At 33.5% G+C, this 16,847-nt stretch overlaps 1 protein-coding gene across 1 annotated transcript in view; it reads right to left on the reverse strand.

Moving 5' to 3' along the window:
- The window catches only part of LOC114337054 (protein Wnt-1), a 184,273-nt gene that overhangs the window by 113,475 nt on the left and 53,951 nt on the right, over window positions 1-16,847 (reverse strand). Inside the window, exon 2 of the mRNA XM_050643427.1 lies at window positions 288-553. Within this exon, the coding sequence (XP_050499384.1) occupies window positions 288-553 (266 nt within the window). The remainder of the gene's footprint in view (window positions 1-287; window positions 554-16,847) is intronic.

Below are 16,847 nucleotides of genomic sequence, written 5' to 3' on the forward strand. Positions count from 1 at the left end.
ATCTCTTCATCTTTTCATTTCCCTATACAAAAACTACAGCAAAAAGTAGATTTCGTTACATCGGCTCTCAACGTGGGGCCATTTTTGTTACATTGGCTATATATTCATGTTTGGAGTTATCTTTCAACCAGCTTTACAATTCTCATTCCCTTTACATAAACTCCTGCAGAAGTTATTTTGTTACATAGTGGCATTAGCTTATAATAAATTTTATGGAAATTGAAAACAAAAGTTCAGTGGTTTATTGTTAGATACTTCATAATACTTAAAAACATACATTTACTTACCTCTGTCAACGATCTTTCCAAACAAATTCTTCCCCCGAAGAAAATTCCTCGTAGAACAGTTCCACCGTTGATTCCTAAACTGGAACTGACATTCGTGGATAGCCATCTTAGCACCTTTGGCGATGGCGTCCAGAAGTCCTGGATTTTCTCTGGCTAATCTCCTCTGTTTACGCCGAAGAGTTCCATAATACGCCGAGGAGTCTAAATATGGAACACCAGGGGAAAGGGGGGATAGGTTGTTTGGCTCCCCAGCTTTGGCAATACCCCTGGAAGAAAAAGGGTTAAAAGGCAATGATTAGTTTGTTAAATAACGTTGGTAATCTATAATATAAAATAGGGTAAGCGAGTATAGCCAGGTGAGGCTTTTGTGATATTTTGTAGGTAAAGCTTTGTAGTCCTTGGGCCCACCATTTAAAAAAATATGACATCCCCATAAGATTTTTTTATTCAGTTGTTCATGTCGAGTCGGAAAACTTTTCTATTTCGGAAAATTGTCTGGAGCAGGCGTTTCGTAAATAAAGAGATTTTCAAAAAAAAAATTCCACGAGGAAAAAATTTTCTTGTAGTTGGCTGTATACCAATTATTACAAAAAACCATAAATTCTTTATAAAAGGTATATTTGTTAAAATCCCTATGCAGGGCCACATCAAGAATTTAACTAGTTTTTAATCGGTTGACCGATCATCATCAGTGTTTGCCTAAAATGTGTATAACCTGATAAAATGATGCCAAGTATTTAAAATTTTGACTTCGATTTTAAAAGTTATAGGTTATAATCAAGTATATTCAAAAGGGAAATAAGCCACAATTTTACCTAAATGTTACCTAAAATTTACCAATTATTTCCCATTTGAATATATTTGATTATAAAAATGCCGCAAGAAAATAGCTTCAGAACAACATTATAGGTTATACTCACTCAGAATCCAACATGCTAACCACCAAAGTAAAAAATATTTGGATAAAAACCCTTTACAAATAAACTGTCATAGGAAAATAGAACAATGATGTGTATTTAAACATTTATGTTTAAAATATCCAATGTTTCCTGCTCTAGGTACCGAAGCTCGAAGCTCGAATTTGACTTGTTCACATCATGACTGTATGGTAGCAAGTGACTTTGATAGCGGAAATTCTGAATGATGACATGAAAAAAATGACAGTTCCACAGGAAGTTAAAATTTCCCTGTTAGTTTGTGATATTTATTGTAAAGTTTGTTAAATTATGTACAATAAAAACAGTCGCTCCCACTGTGGTAAATCATCTGTTAAAATGAAAATAAACTTGATGTAAAAGTTCGAATGTTTGCGTGAAAGAGATAGGCAAACCACATTACACATTATAACGAAAACTTGATGAACGTTAATAAGTCGTATGTGAACATCTAGGGCTTAGAAAAGCAATTTTGTGTTGGTTTCAAGTTATCGCTTTTATTCGAATGATTGGAAGTTGTTACAATATGTGGAAGTTCAATAAAAGATCACAATGGGGTGACAGGGGTGTAGAACTGTCTCATAATCTGGGAGGGATGTAAAAGACAAGCTCAGATTCATGCGACCATTTCCCAAAACCCCTGCAGGCTACCTAATCAGAACTCTAAGGGTTCAACAAAACAGACCGTCATATGATATAGTTAACCATAGGGGAGTGGGTTGAGTGTTAGGGGTTTGTGAGATTATTTTCAAACTTTGGGGCGTCCGATAACTGGAGTAGCCTTAAAAAGTTGTCGAACAATATTACCAGTTATTTGTAGATATTTTTATCAAACAATCCTGTAAAAATCAGCGGTAAGGGCATACATTTTATGACTCTTTATAATGCGTGCACCCGAGCCCCCCGTGGCATAAATAATGATTTTTTGCATTTATAATAAATGAAGATGAGAAAAAAGAAAGGAATACCAATATAATAGTAGAGGAACAAGTATCTACTTTTGAATATTTGGGAAATATAATACCAGATATATACGTATATGATATATACGTATACTTTATAGATTACTAGAAAGCATTTGACCGAGGAAAAACATGACAAATTAATAACTCTAATGCAAGAAATTGGAATTCACAACAGAGATCTGAGAATTATCAGAAACATTTATTACAATCAAACGGCCAAAATCAAAATAGAAGAAAAGTTGACTAATAAAATTGCAATAGAACGAGGAGTACGACAGGGCTGTATTTTATGTCCACTTCTATTCAATATTTACTCTGAATGGGTATTTAAGGAAGCTTTAGACGGTTGTGCGAAGGGAGTATTAATAAATGGTGAATGGTTGAATAACATTAGATATGCAGATGACACCATAGTTTTTGCCGATAATCTGAATGATTTACAGATATTAACAAATCGTATAACAGAAGTCAGCAACAGATACGAACTAGCTCTAAACATAAAGAAGACCAAATTTATGACAATTAGTAAAAAAACAATACTAAACGCTCAACTTGCAATCAACCAACAGAATATCGAAAGAATTGAGCAATATACATATCTGGGCACGAATTTAAATAGCCAATGGTACCACTCAACAGAAATTAAACAGCGAATAATAAAAGCGAAAGCAGCATACCTTAGAATGAGACCCATTTTCAACAGTCGAGACATATCATTAAAAACAAAATACCGTCTGTTGAAATGCTACATATTCACAGTTCTGCTCTACGGAATGGAAGCATGGACACTAACTGTTGCATCTATGAATCGGCTCGAAGCTTTCGAAATGTGGTGTATAGGCGCATCTTACGTATATTCTGGGTTGACCGAATTACTAATGTGGAAGTCCTGCGTAGAATGGGGAAAGAGTGTGAAATTCTCATAACCATCAAAACAAAAAAATTAGAATATCTAGGACATGTAATGAGAAATCAAGAACGTTACGGCCTTCTCCAACTGATTCTCCAAGGGAACGTAAATGGTAAAAGAGGACCGGGAAGAAGACGCATTTCCTGGATTCAAAATTTACGAAAGTGGTATAACACGACTACCACTGAACTGTTCCGCGCTGCGGTAAACAAAGTCAAGACAGCCATGATGATCGCCAACATCCGGAACGGATAGGCACTTTAAGAAGAAGAAGAATACCAGATGATGGGAAAACAGACATGGCAATTAGTAATAAATTAAATAAGGCTACTAAGATGCATTACTTATTAAATTATACAATTATTGGGAACGAATCAATGTTAAATGCGACCAAGATGAAATACATGAGAAGAATAGCTGGAGTTACGAATATGAAAGATTTAGAAATGAAGAGATAATTACAGAGCTGTAATAAGAACCGAGGATGATCGAAAACAAACAATTGAACTGGTTTGACAACATAAAGCGAATGCTGCAAAAGAGATTAACAAAGATGGTACCTGACGCCAAAATGGGAAACAAAAGAAAAAGGGGAAGGCCGAGAAAGACATGGATTGACCAAAACCATGATATAGGTGAAAAGACAGACATAAATATAAGGGATATGAAGAACCTGGCCACCGATAGAAGCTTTTTTATTTATTTAAATGTATTTTGCAATCTGTTGAGTGTCAACAATAAACAAAAATAATGACATTGACTAAAGACAAGAAGAATTTTACCCACTGGTAAAATCAAATTAAAATTTTTATAAAGTATAACTACTAACTAATCAGGGGTGTCAAACTCAATTTTGCAGAGGGCCATATATTAAATTCAGAATGTGTCGGCGGGCCAGATTCAAATAAAAAAAAATGTACTGAATTATTATAACATTTTATTTAATAGTATACTTATAATATACGGTTGTTAAAAATCATATCAAAGTTATAAAAGAGGGTAATTATTTTGAGCTCGAGGATCCAGATACCTGACTTCTCTTGTTTTTGACAAGCTCATTGATGTCAGGTATCATATTCGTTGTATTTATTTTAAGAATTGATTGGAGATGTTCATTTGTAAGTCTTGTGCGATGTTTGTTCTTATTTATTTTCATGACGGAAAACATCTGCTCACATAAATAGGTGCTACCAAACATGCACAGAATGCGTGCTGCATGCTTTTTTAATTCCGGGTAGTTATCCAAACTCTTGAAATATTGTGTATAAAATGTAAGTGCGTTAACCTCTTTAAATTTTTCTTTCAAAATACTGTCCGATTGAAGATCTATCAACTCCATTTGCAAATGAACTGGTGCCTGTGAAGCTTCAAAATTGAATGGATTGTTGAAAATTGGGAATTCCATTTCATTTATTTTGTGGAAGTCTTCAAAACGATTGTTGAATTCCGTGATAAGATTTTGCAGAAGTTGAGAATATTGATCCAATTTTTTTTGATCCACTGTGCCAAATGATTTTAAATGAGGGAAATGATCCAAAGTTTGATTTTTTACCTGATTTTCCCACAGCCTCAACTTTGTTTCAAAGGCTTGAATACATGAGTACATTTGAGTGACAATCAGATTTTTACCCTGTAACTTTACATTCAGATCAGTCAAGTGTTTATTCATATCTACCAAAAAGGCACAATCAACCCACCAGTCATTGTCATAATCAATTGGGTTGCCTTTTTCTAACATGAAAGCTTGAATAGGGTCACGTAATGCAAAAAATCTTTCTAAAACTACTCCTCGACTGAGCCAACGAACTTCGGTGAAATAAGGGACATCAGAAAACTTTTCGTCCAAATCTTGTAAAAACTGCCTGAACTGTCGGTGATTTAGTCCTCTGCTCCTTATAAAATTTACTATTTTAATTATAGGTTGCATGACATGGTCCATTTTTAAATGTTTGGATGCCAATGATTCCTGGTGAATTATACAGTGAAATCCCACAAAATTTCCTGATGTTTTCTGTTTTAATTTAGTTACAACGCCCGAATGTTGGCCAACCATGGCAGGAGCGCCATCCGTAGTTGTGCTGCTAAGTATATTCCAATCGAGTCCATATTCTGCCAACAAATGCTCCAATGCAGAATAAATATCATTTGCTGTTGTAGTACCTGTCAATGGAACGCACTTTAATAGTTCTTCAGTTATTTCAAAGTTACTGTTAATACCTCGTATAAAAACAGCAAGTTGAGCTGTATCAACAGTATCAGTGCTCTCATCAACAGCCAGTGAAAAGTTTGTAAATTCCTTAATTTTCTCCTTCAGTTGAAGAACCAAATTTTGAGATAAATCATTTATTCTTGAAGCAACAGTGTTTCTTGACAGCGAAATATTTTGAATTATTGACTTTTGAAATGGAAATGAAACATCGGCAACTTTCAACATACAGTCTTTAATAAAATCACCATCAGTGAAAGGTTTTGATCTCTTCGCGATTTCTAATGCAATAATAAAACTTGATTTCAGGGCATCTTCGCTCTCAGTATTAGCTTTAGTAAACATCGATTGTTGACCTTGAAGTTTAGATTTTAAAGATGACAATCTGTCCATTCTTATTTTTTCAGTGTAACAATCGAATTTTGATTTATGATTCGTATCATAGTGTCTCTTCAAGTTAAACTCCTTACAAACAGCAACTGTTTGATTGCAAATCAAACACAGTGGTTTACCTTTCCATTCTATGAAAAAATATGCATTTTCCCATTTAGACTGAAAAACTCTACGTTCACTATCAACTTTACGTTTTTGTGACATTATGCCGAAATCGTAACAAATATGGAACTCGACACAATTATGGATATCGCACACGCACGACACAAACAAATGTACAATACCTTCTCAACCACTACTTCGCAACTGACTCACGTGACACGTCGACGCACTTCTTTTATATCGATAAGGAAGGTTCTAGTCTAGATTCGAAGCGCATGGAAGATTCTATTGTTCTCAACAAAAATAATAGGGTGTTTCCGCTAAGAGATGGTGTTACTGTCTATCTCTCTCGCTTGTCTAGGCAGGCACGCGCTGCCTTTGAAATGACTTATAAATGTAGTGTAGTGTACGCATTTTAAAACTTCCGTAGAGCAATCGAGTGAAGTCTAAAAGCTCTAAAAAACATGATTCTTCTTTCTGTGACACATTGCGATCGCGGGCCGTATTGGTATGGCCCGGGGGCCGGATGCGGCCCGCGGGCCGTATCTTTGACATGACTGAACTAAATAGTTCACAAGTTTACTCTAAATGGCAAGTACAGTGGTTCGAACCTATTTAAACTAGGCTGTTCTTGGAAATTGTCTAGGAGGTTAAGTGCAAACTGGTTTTCATGATCCTCCATGTTGGCAATGTATGCAGCGCTACGTTTTTTGATGACTTCCTGTACCATATCCATTTTAAGGTATCGATGAATAATTCTGTTGTTGATGTACCAAGGTGCATTAGTGGTGGTTTGGAGGATTTTTAATTGGAAGCGTTGGATGATTTCGATGTTGGAGTGACTGGCTGTTCCCCATAGTTCCATATGTTCATATTGGCGTAAGTCTTGCCTTATAGAGCAGCAATGTGTTATCCAGAGATAGTCAAATGATGAACGGCCCATTAACCAATACATATTTCTCAATTGGAGACCCAGTTGCTTTCTCTTGGTCCAGATATGTTTCCTCAATGTGAGACTTTTGTCTTAATAAATACCAAGATATTTTACCTCATTGGCTGATGGTAATTGATAATTATTTAAAGTTACAGGAGGACAGGTTTCTCTTCGTGTCGTAAATGTAACATGAATATATTTTCCTTCGTTGACTTTTATTTTCCGTTCCAAAAAACAATTTTGTATTCTGTTTAGATATGCTTGAAGGAAATGCGAGGCTTAAATAGGGTCAGTATGTGAGGCTAGGATTGCAGTATCGTCAGCAAAAGTTCCTAGTGTCATTTCCTCTGTAGGTGGTCTCTCCTCTAGTGGTTCCTGAAGAGTTGGAGGTATAGCTGCGGTAAACAAGAGATACAAGGTAGGTCCCAGCACACTACTCTGCGGTACGCCAGCTTTGATAGAATAAAGTTCGGAAGTTGCATCTTGATATTAAATAAGATAACACCTAAGTACTTGAAAAATATGACTCAAAAAAATGTAAAAGCTGTGCAGTGATGTCCTTTTTAGCTTGTATAGAAGGCCTTTATACCACACCTTATCAAATCCTGTCTAACGTCAAGAAATGCCGCTGAACAGTACCTCTCGGCCTGAAAATCAGCATTTATACGTTTTATCACTCTGTGAACTTGTTGGATTGTTGAGCGATGACCAATAGAAATGCATGGAAGAAATGGAGAAAAGGCGGAACCTTACATCCGACGCCCTGAAGGGCACTAAGGATTATGAGAAAGAAGAAGTCCTTAAATATTATTATCCTATTCAAAGCACATCTAAGTTAAAATTACCGTAAACTCTGACGTCACCTTTGGGAAAGCTTCTTTCTACATGGCTACTAACAGCTGAATATTAAAATTGAACAAGCATTAAATTCCACAATTTTATTGTCTGCCGTTCAGTAGGTATATTTTAAAAGGTAATTATTTAGTATTTAATAGGCGTTTTGCAACAAAGTAAAATTAATTCATCTGTTGTGATGTTTAGGCAAATGATTGAATGCCGAAAGAACCATTCGATTATGCCGCTATAAATATAATTTGTAATAAAATTAGCTTTAATAACATACTCATAAATATATAGAGATTTGTCTATGGAATACATTATAGTTATTAATTGCAGTTCTTAGGTAATTATGTAACATCACTGTGTCGTAGAATTTATAAATAGGCATTTAATAGATTACCAGCTTCTATCTTTAAATAAGGCTTCTAATAATGCAAAATGTTTTACCATTAGATATGACCCACTTTATTTGAATTATAATTTGAATGCTTTTTCATTTCCTCGACTGAAGTTATATGCTTTAATAATTAATTTTGCAGCTAACTTTTACTCATAACAATAAAGTAGGGTATAGTTTTTTCTCTTACCTATTTTTACAAGTTATTGTCAAATTAGGTTGATTTTAATACTTGTTTCATATCTTGATCATAAATAAGAAGTAAGCGCGGGAATAAAGGTAGTGCGACAAGACTTTAGTAGCATTAATATCAGTCTTAGGTGTCATTTTCTGCATTGCTATGTATGGTCATTAGTCATTACTAAAGTCCGGATTATAAGCATTTTACTTTTTTTGCTTTTTTGCTTATAATTAGGATTTTTAGTAAAAATGCTTATTTTAAAGATATGTTGCTTATCTTTGTTTATTTTACTTCTTATGATAAACTATAGTGAAATTTCATGTTACTTCCTGTCTTAAGCAAAATTCTATGAAGTATACAGAGCTATAAAACTCTAATAATTCAATACACCATAAGAATTTTAATCCCTTAGACTTAGGAGATAAACGGAAAAACCGATCGTTATACCTGTCATCTAATAAACTAATATTTGTCTGCATACAGCCCAAATTTATTATATTGTTGTAAAATAGTACCGGTACATTTGTCTAAACTTAAATACGCACTAATCACATCTTCAGATGTTGAAAGCACTTTTTCTACGTATAAATATACAGTAAAACCTCCGTTAACCGAAATAATTGGGGGGTGAGGCCGTTTCGGATAACAAGAATTTCGGTTAAAAATAATATTGTTTTTTGTATTCTTCTTTTATCAAATTACATAGTATTGGAGGGATATAGCAACAAAACATCGTTGTCAAAGGAAAGCACAAAAGAAAATAGAAGATTTCTTAAAAAAAACACTCTAAACATATTCATTTTCCTTAATTTTATTTGCTTTTTTGTTAATTTACTTTTTATTAACGAAATTATTGAAACTTTCAACCATTTCGGTTAAACGATGTTTCGGTTAAAAAGGATTCGGTTAACGGAGGTTTTACTGTATGTATACAGATAGAAGACATAGCTTTTTACAAGAAAATTTTGAAAAACATATTGTTGTTAATTGTTTTTTATGCTAATGGCCTTGAATAAAAAATATATTAATATCTTAATTATTAGTTTTCGATTATTTTTATTATATTATAGCTTACCACTTGGGTAATTTTTTATTTATTGTTAATAATACGATAATTAAAAATAAATGTAATTTAATGTCAATGTCCTTTATTCATATTTATATCATTATATCCATGTTTACTTCCACGTTTTTTTTTTCTTGAATCTTGCCTATTTCATAAAAACTTTGCTTATTTTTTGCTTATATAAGTGCTTATTTTGACCTTTCTGTCATGCTTATAATCCGGACTTTAGTCATTACTATTGTATGGAACGGAGGCCTGGACACTCAACATAATGCTGATGAACAAGTTAGGAAGCCTACGAACTTTGGCTTTTTAGAAGAATATTGAAAATACCTTGGACAACCCACACCACTAACGATGGTGTCCTGAGGAGAATAGGTACAAATAGATAGCTGCTAAAGATCAAAGTTAGAAAAGTTAGCTATACCTAGGACATACAATGAGAAACGAAAAGTACCGCTTCGCGCAACTGATCATCCAGGCCATTCCAGAGGAAAATTGAAAGAAAATGGGGTCCCGGTAGGCGCCAGGGTCCATGGCTTAAAAATATCAGAGATTGCACCGGCCTTGATTCAACATCTTTGTTTAGAGCCGCATTGGACGGAGACAAATTTGTCAGTGTGGGGATGTAAGTCGCTAACCTCCACTAAGGAGATAGCGCCACAAGAATATGATTTCCTATCAGTGTGTACACTGATGTCAATGGTTTTAGAAGGATGGGCCGGTGGAGCAACAGTAGCTGGTAGGAAGATCTCGAATTTAGAAAGCTAAGACAAAAATAATGGTGGTCGACAGATTCGACACTATTCAACTGACTAACATGTTACAAGAATACCAGATATAGTCGGTTCGCTAAACTCAGACGCAACTGGCCAGATATTTTAGTCGTTAATTTTTTTGTTTTTTGCCAATTTTGCAAAAATTGGCAAAATTACTAACTATTTAGTGATTATTAACTATTTAGTAATTATTTTTTACCAATTTTACTAAAATTGACAAAATTATGGACTAAAATATCTAGCCAGTTGCGTCTGAGTTTAGCGAACAGACTATAGTAAACACCTTTGTCTAACTCGGATCTAGTATAACTAACGATGGTAACTGTGAAGCAGAAGTTCGGAGACGTATTGGTATGGCAAAAAATGCGATGAGTCGCCTAACTAAAGTTTGGAAAGACAGATATATCTCTCAAAATATCAAGATGAGACTGGTGAGTGCCCTTGTATTCTCAATATTTCTATACGGAGCAGAGACTTGGACTCTTCGCGCATCCGAGCGCCAAAAAATTGATGCCTTTAAGATGTGGTGCTGGAGAAGAATGCTGCGCATACCTTGGACAGCTCATAGGACAAACGTTTCCATTCAAAACCAACTCAAGATTAAAAAAAGGCTATCCACAATATGTCTGCAACGAATACTGCAATTCTTTGGTCACGTGGTTCGCAGAGGTGACGACAGTTTGAAGAGATTAATTGTTTCTGGAAACGTTCCGGTGAGAAAATCAAGAGGACGATCATCAACTAGATGGTCCGACCAAATAAAGAATTCAGCTGGAAACTCATTCTGCGAAGCTCTTCTAGCAGCTGAAGATAGAGACCAATGGAGAAACATTGTTAGGAATATTGGAAGAAATCACGATCCTCAGTAATGGGGAAACGACAAGAGAGAGAGTGTACACACTTCCAATTTAAAATATTTTTTATCTAGATCCTACATCAATGTTTTGATCTGAAATGTACTTTTCTTGATAACTTCGCCGTGTTTGCAGAGATAATCATCATCATCAACACCTATTCCATCCAACGTCAGATGTAAGGCTCCCTTAGATGTGTCCATCTGGTTGGAGATCTGCCACCACTTATCTTATTTGTTCTTGGTCGTCCTCTTCGTCAAACGGTTGTTTTCCATTCGGCCTATGTGTCCTGCCCAGTTTCATTTTAACAGTATTTTGGATTTTATCTGTTACTTTTGATCGTCTTCTTATTTCGTCATTGGATTTGCGATGAATGCGAATGTTGAGCTTTCTCCGTTCCATAGCTCCTGAGTCACTTAAAGTTTGTGGACTATGTTGTTAAAAGCCCATGTTTCAGTTCCATATGTACTGAAGCAGAATGATATTGCTGGCAGAACCAGCAATATGTACTGATCGGAAGGTAACTACTACTGAAGTATTTGGTAAGTTTGATTTAAATACTGTGTAATCTTCCAAATGCTGCCCATGCTAAGGAACATATTCCATTTAAATTAACCTTTACATATACAAGTATATACAAATACAAGTATATACACGACTCTACCATTTCTACATTGTTATTGTCCAGACTTACATCCTCAGTTATATCTAGAGATTCGTTTGAAGATATGAGGAGAAAAGAGGATTGGAAAGACAGTATCATGATTGAAAAATTTGAGGGACTGGTCTAAATACAGTTCAATAAAACTCTTCTTCAGAGCAGTTGTAGATAGAGTAAAGATGTTGATGATATCCAACCACCAATTGGGAAAACGGCACTTAAACAAGGAAAATGCGGTCTATATTTTTATTCAGATATAGCCCAGTAAATGACCGTTTTGGAGTGTAATTTTCAGGGGCCACTCCGAATTGCATTAAAATTTGGATTTGGCTTTATAAACCACTGATTATAAGCAACTTTCGTTTTATAGAGTTTTGTAATACTTTTCGAGTTATTTGCGATTGAAAATGTTTATTTTTCGACAAAAAAACTACGTTTTCGGACGGTTTTTCGCAAATAACTCAAAAAGTAAATATTTTATCGAAAAAAATATTCTTAGAAAAAAGTAGCTTATAAAAAAACGAAAAAAATGGTGTAGCAGCAAAGTCTATAAACCGAGTAAAAGCAAAGTTGTAGCTCATGAAAAATACGTTCCTATTCGTTTTATATCAAATCGAATATTTCAACTTAAAATCACCGAAAAATTAAGCAATTTATGGGAAAAACTTATTAAAATTTTTTAAAGTGTTTGAAAAAAGCTTCATTTTTATTTTTTACAAAAGTTTTTAGCATCAAAAATAAACGAGGTACCCTGAAAAAAAGTTGACCCTTTTTGTTTGGTAAAAAAAATCGTGAAAATCTCCCTCTATTTAGCACCCTAAATAAAATTATTCGTTACAGCTTTACATTTTACATACTTTATAAATGTATGTGTATTGTACATAATATCTGTAAGTTTGACTGGTTTGAAGTGCTTATTTTTGAAAAAAATTGGTATATTAGTAAAAAAAAAATTTCTAAAAATTTTGGAAAATATTCCATATTTCAAAATAATTTAAAGAGTATTAGTGATACGAAAAATCTCAAAGAGTAAAAAAATGTAGGTTTTGCTGTTATAAATATGCTAGTTTCAGTTTGTTTTTCTGTAAAACAAATCTTGTTTAAGATATGGCTGCTCAAAGTTTGCATACACTCATGATCAGTGACTCGTTGAAGCCCTTTCAACTATAACCCTTTAAAAAATAAGCACTCTAAACCGGTGAAACTGACAGATCATATAAAAAATAGATAAGTAAAGTAAATTGTTTGTAAAGCGGTCACGATTCATTCAATTTGGAGAACTAAACACGACCAAAAAAAAGGGGGCCCAACTTGATTTTGAGGGTAGTTTGCTTATTTTTGATGCTAGAAACTTTTGCAAAAAATTAAAATAAAGCGCCTTTTAAACACTTTAAAAAAGTTTAAATGGGTTTTTCCCTGAAAGGTGCTTCATTTTTTGGTTATTTTACGATGAAATATTCGATTTAGAATTGGACTAATAAAAACGCATTTTTCATGAGCTACAGCTTTACTTTTACTCGGTTTATAGACTTTACTGATAAACCATTGTTTTCATTTTTTTCTAAGCGACATTTTTGCTAAAAATATTTTTTTCGATAGAATATTTACTATTTGAGTAATTTGCGAAAAACCGTCTAAAAACGTAGTTTATTGTCGAAAAACAAGCATTTTCAATCGCAAATAATTCGAAAAGTATTGAATTACATAAAAAACTCTATGGAACGAAAGTTGCTTATAATCAGTCAATTTATCCATTTCCGGGCTTATTTTGACGTATTGTTTTTTCACCCCCGAGAAGGGGTGACCATCACCCCCCAATAAAAGCAACCAACGGCACAAATTCAACTTTGAAGTGGAGGGTAAGTAGAACCTAAATCCAAATTTTCATGCAATTCGGAGTTGCCCTTGAAAATTACACGGTATCGCCGTATTTCCCGTTCATTTACTGAGCTAATACAGATTGCTTATTTTCAAGTTCATAAATAACTGGAAAAATATGTTGGTTTTAAGAAAATATTAACAGTAATTTATTTTTTTTTTCTTTGAGATCAGTATCAAATAATAAAACAGTTTCTATTTTCTATTTTCATAATATTTCATGATTTCAAAAGATATGGGTAGGTATAGTTAGAGGCCTTATAATAAATAGATAAGTAGACCTATAGAAAACAAAATTTTGTGTAAATATTTCTTACGCTTTTTGTAGTTCTCTCATTATCTACATATTATTTTGAATTTTTTTCTCTAATTTATTTTCTGCTTTATTTTTATCTTTGAAATATTTTTATCTTAATTGTTTAGTGTGTTCTTTACTATTCTTCATAATTGAAGAAATGTTGTCATTATTAGAAAAAATTACCAAACTTGTTTATTTGTCTATAAAAGCACCTGTACTATTCTAGTTTTAATGCACACTATTACTTCTCATAAGGATAGATAAATCTAACAAATAATAAATATGTATCAAACCCACAGTTCCAGCAGTCAGCCCATTGTCATCCCTAAAGATCAGACAACCCTTTTACACGTGATTTATCTCAACAGTTCACGACAGCTGAAAAATGATGCTGACCGCACAGACAAATGACTTTGACTGGAAACACATTCGTCCGAGGTGTTCTAGATATCTGCTGTACCCTAATTTTCCATGGGGAGTATTTGTTTCTATCTTATTGATGACAGTTTTTGATTTTCTATCTCTAACTGAGCTAGAGAATGTTTGTTTGTAGCCTTGATTTGTGGGGCAACATTTTTTATATATGACAGGCGGGTTGAAGGATGATAACTACAATGTATAATAGACTAGGGCTCCAATTAGAAATTGTTTCCCATTTAAAAAATAAGAGGTATAATATTCACTTCACTTCTCCCTTTTACATAGGTCCCATAGAGCCCCACACCTAATAGAGTCCACTATTGTCTAATAAGTGAAGTTCCAGATCGGATTCAAATTTTAAAAATATTTTTTTATGATTTTTTTTTTTTCAAAACTGTTTTCAATCTTTCCACTAATAGTCTAGGAGCCAAGGGGGGCAGAATGAGCATCCACTTTTATGTCGGTACCTTGACGTTTTTTATTATGTACCAAAAGTAACGAGTATTTCTAACAACGGGGAATTGGTACTTCAGATATTGGATAAATACCAGTTACTTTGTAACGGGTAGGTGTACTTTTTTTACATGGCCACTAGACATCTGTACCACCATTCTCCATGGGGAGTATTTGTTTCTATCATTTAATAATTTAAAAAAGTATAAGGTAAGGTAGGTATTTACTCATTTCTCAATAGAGCCCCCCGTTTTCCAATAATAGTCTAAGAGCCAAGGGGGCGTGTTGAGTATGCACTTTTATGTTCCCTCGCTACATTGACGTTTTTTATTCTGAACCAAAAGTAACGAGTATTTCTAACAACAACGAGGCATCGGTACTTCGGGTATTGGATAAATACCCGTTACTTTTTAACGGGTAGGTGTACTTTTTTTACATCACTACTGGATATCTGTACCCTAATTTTCCATGGGGAGTATTTGTTTCTATCTTATTGATGACAGTTTTTGATTTTGTATCTCTAACTGAGCTAGAGAATGTTTGTTTGTAGCCTTGATTTGTGGGGCAACGTTTTTTATATATGACAGGCGGGTTGGAGGATGATAACTACAATGTGTAATAGACTAGGACTCCAATTAGAAATTGTTAACAATTTTAGAAAAATATGAGGTAGGATATTACCCACTTCTCACTTTTCCATAAGGCCTCTCACTATTTTAATAAACGCAGATCCAGATCGGAAGATTATTTTTTAGGATATACAGTGCGTCCATAAAGACCCGCATAAATTTATTATTTCGTAAACCGACGACATTAAGAATAAATCCCGAAACAGGTCGATTTTGATTTTTAAATGACGATTTTTTTGGCATATATATAATACTAGTGACATCATCCATCTAGGCGTGATGACGTAATCGATCATATTTTTAAATGAGAATGGGGGTCATGTGATAGCTTATTTGAAAGAATATTCAATTATTTATTCACTAATATAAACATTAACATAATTATTATACAGGGTGTTCAAAAAACTTTTTTATTAATTAAATTAATGGAGATAAAAAAAAGAATGTACGTAATTTATTTATTTCAAAATACGTTTTACTGTTGTCAGAAAATAGGGAAAAAAATGTTTATTTGACAAATAAATATTGTTTTTCGCTTAAATTCAATGTTAAAGCTGCCACCCACTTACCTCTTGGCAGTTTAAACATTTCGTTTAATGGGATGGGTACGTATTTTCGGCTGCAATGCTATTCAAATGGGGATTCATTTTTTTTTTCGAATCCTGTGAAAACTAATAAGTATTTTTGAAAAATTTAAACGCAGAATGAAAGATTACGTTATTAGCGAGGGCCAAAAGTCCCTGAAAACTTCTACAATGTTTATTTTAATAAGTTACAGGGGTGAAAAACTAAGAGAAAATTTAGTGTGATTTTTAATTTCAAATATCTCATTCAAAATAAACCTTTTATTTATTCTAAGGGACTTTCGGCCCTCGGTAATAAATTATTCTTTCATTCTGCGTTTAAATTTTTCAAAAATATTTATTGGTTTTTTCAGGATTCGAAAAAAATTAACACAATGTCCGTGGTATTATTTTCCAAATCTATCTTTGTCTTACAACGCATTCAGTCGAATAGGATATTGTCAGCATATTGTCAGTCAGACAGTGACAATCAGTGACAATTTTAAATATATGACATGGCATCGGGAATATTTTGAGTTGTTGATTACATAATGTTGATATATTATAGTGTATTGGATAAATAACTGATTTAGGATGTGAACTTAATAAAAACTTATTTATTGTGTATTATTTGTGGAAGATCCAAGCAGAGAATACATCGGGATAATATATAATATAAAACGCTTTTCCTCTTTTCTCGATTGAGTATTAGTTTTTCTTGTACATATAAATTATTACAATCACTGAATACATAGTTAGTGAAAAAATTATCAGTAGTAATTGCACAAGAGCTCTAAAATTATTGAATTTTTCCCGAGTGGCACTTTGACAGAAAGTATATCAAAATGTCACGAGGGCAAAAAGTCTATATTAATTTTAGAGATCGAGTGCAATTTGTTGCGATTATTTCATGAATAAAACTGTTAAAAACCAAAATTTTATTGTAATTTATTTATGTAAGTACAAATTAGTACAATTAAACAAACAGTTGTTATAAATATTAATTTGACGGTTGAAAGTCATCACTTTTATAATTTTTAAAACATTAATTGTCATTAATGTCACTGAATGTATTTTTTCGTAGCAACGAAGGGCA

This window comes from Diabrotica virgifera, chromosome 2, assembly GCF_917563875.1.
Source record: "Diabrotica virgifera virgifera chromosome 2, PGI_DIABVI_V3a".
Taxonomy (NCBI): Eukaryota; Metazoa; Arthropoda; class Insecta; order Coleoptera; family Chrysomelidae; genus Diabrotica; species Diabrotica virgifera.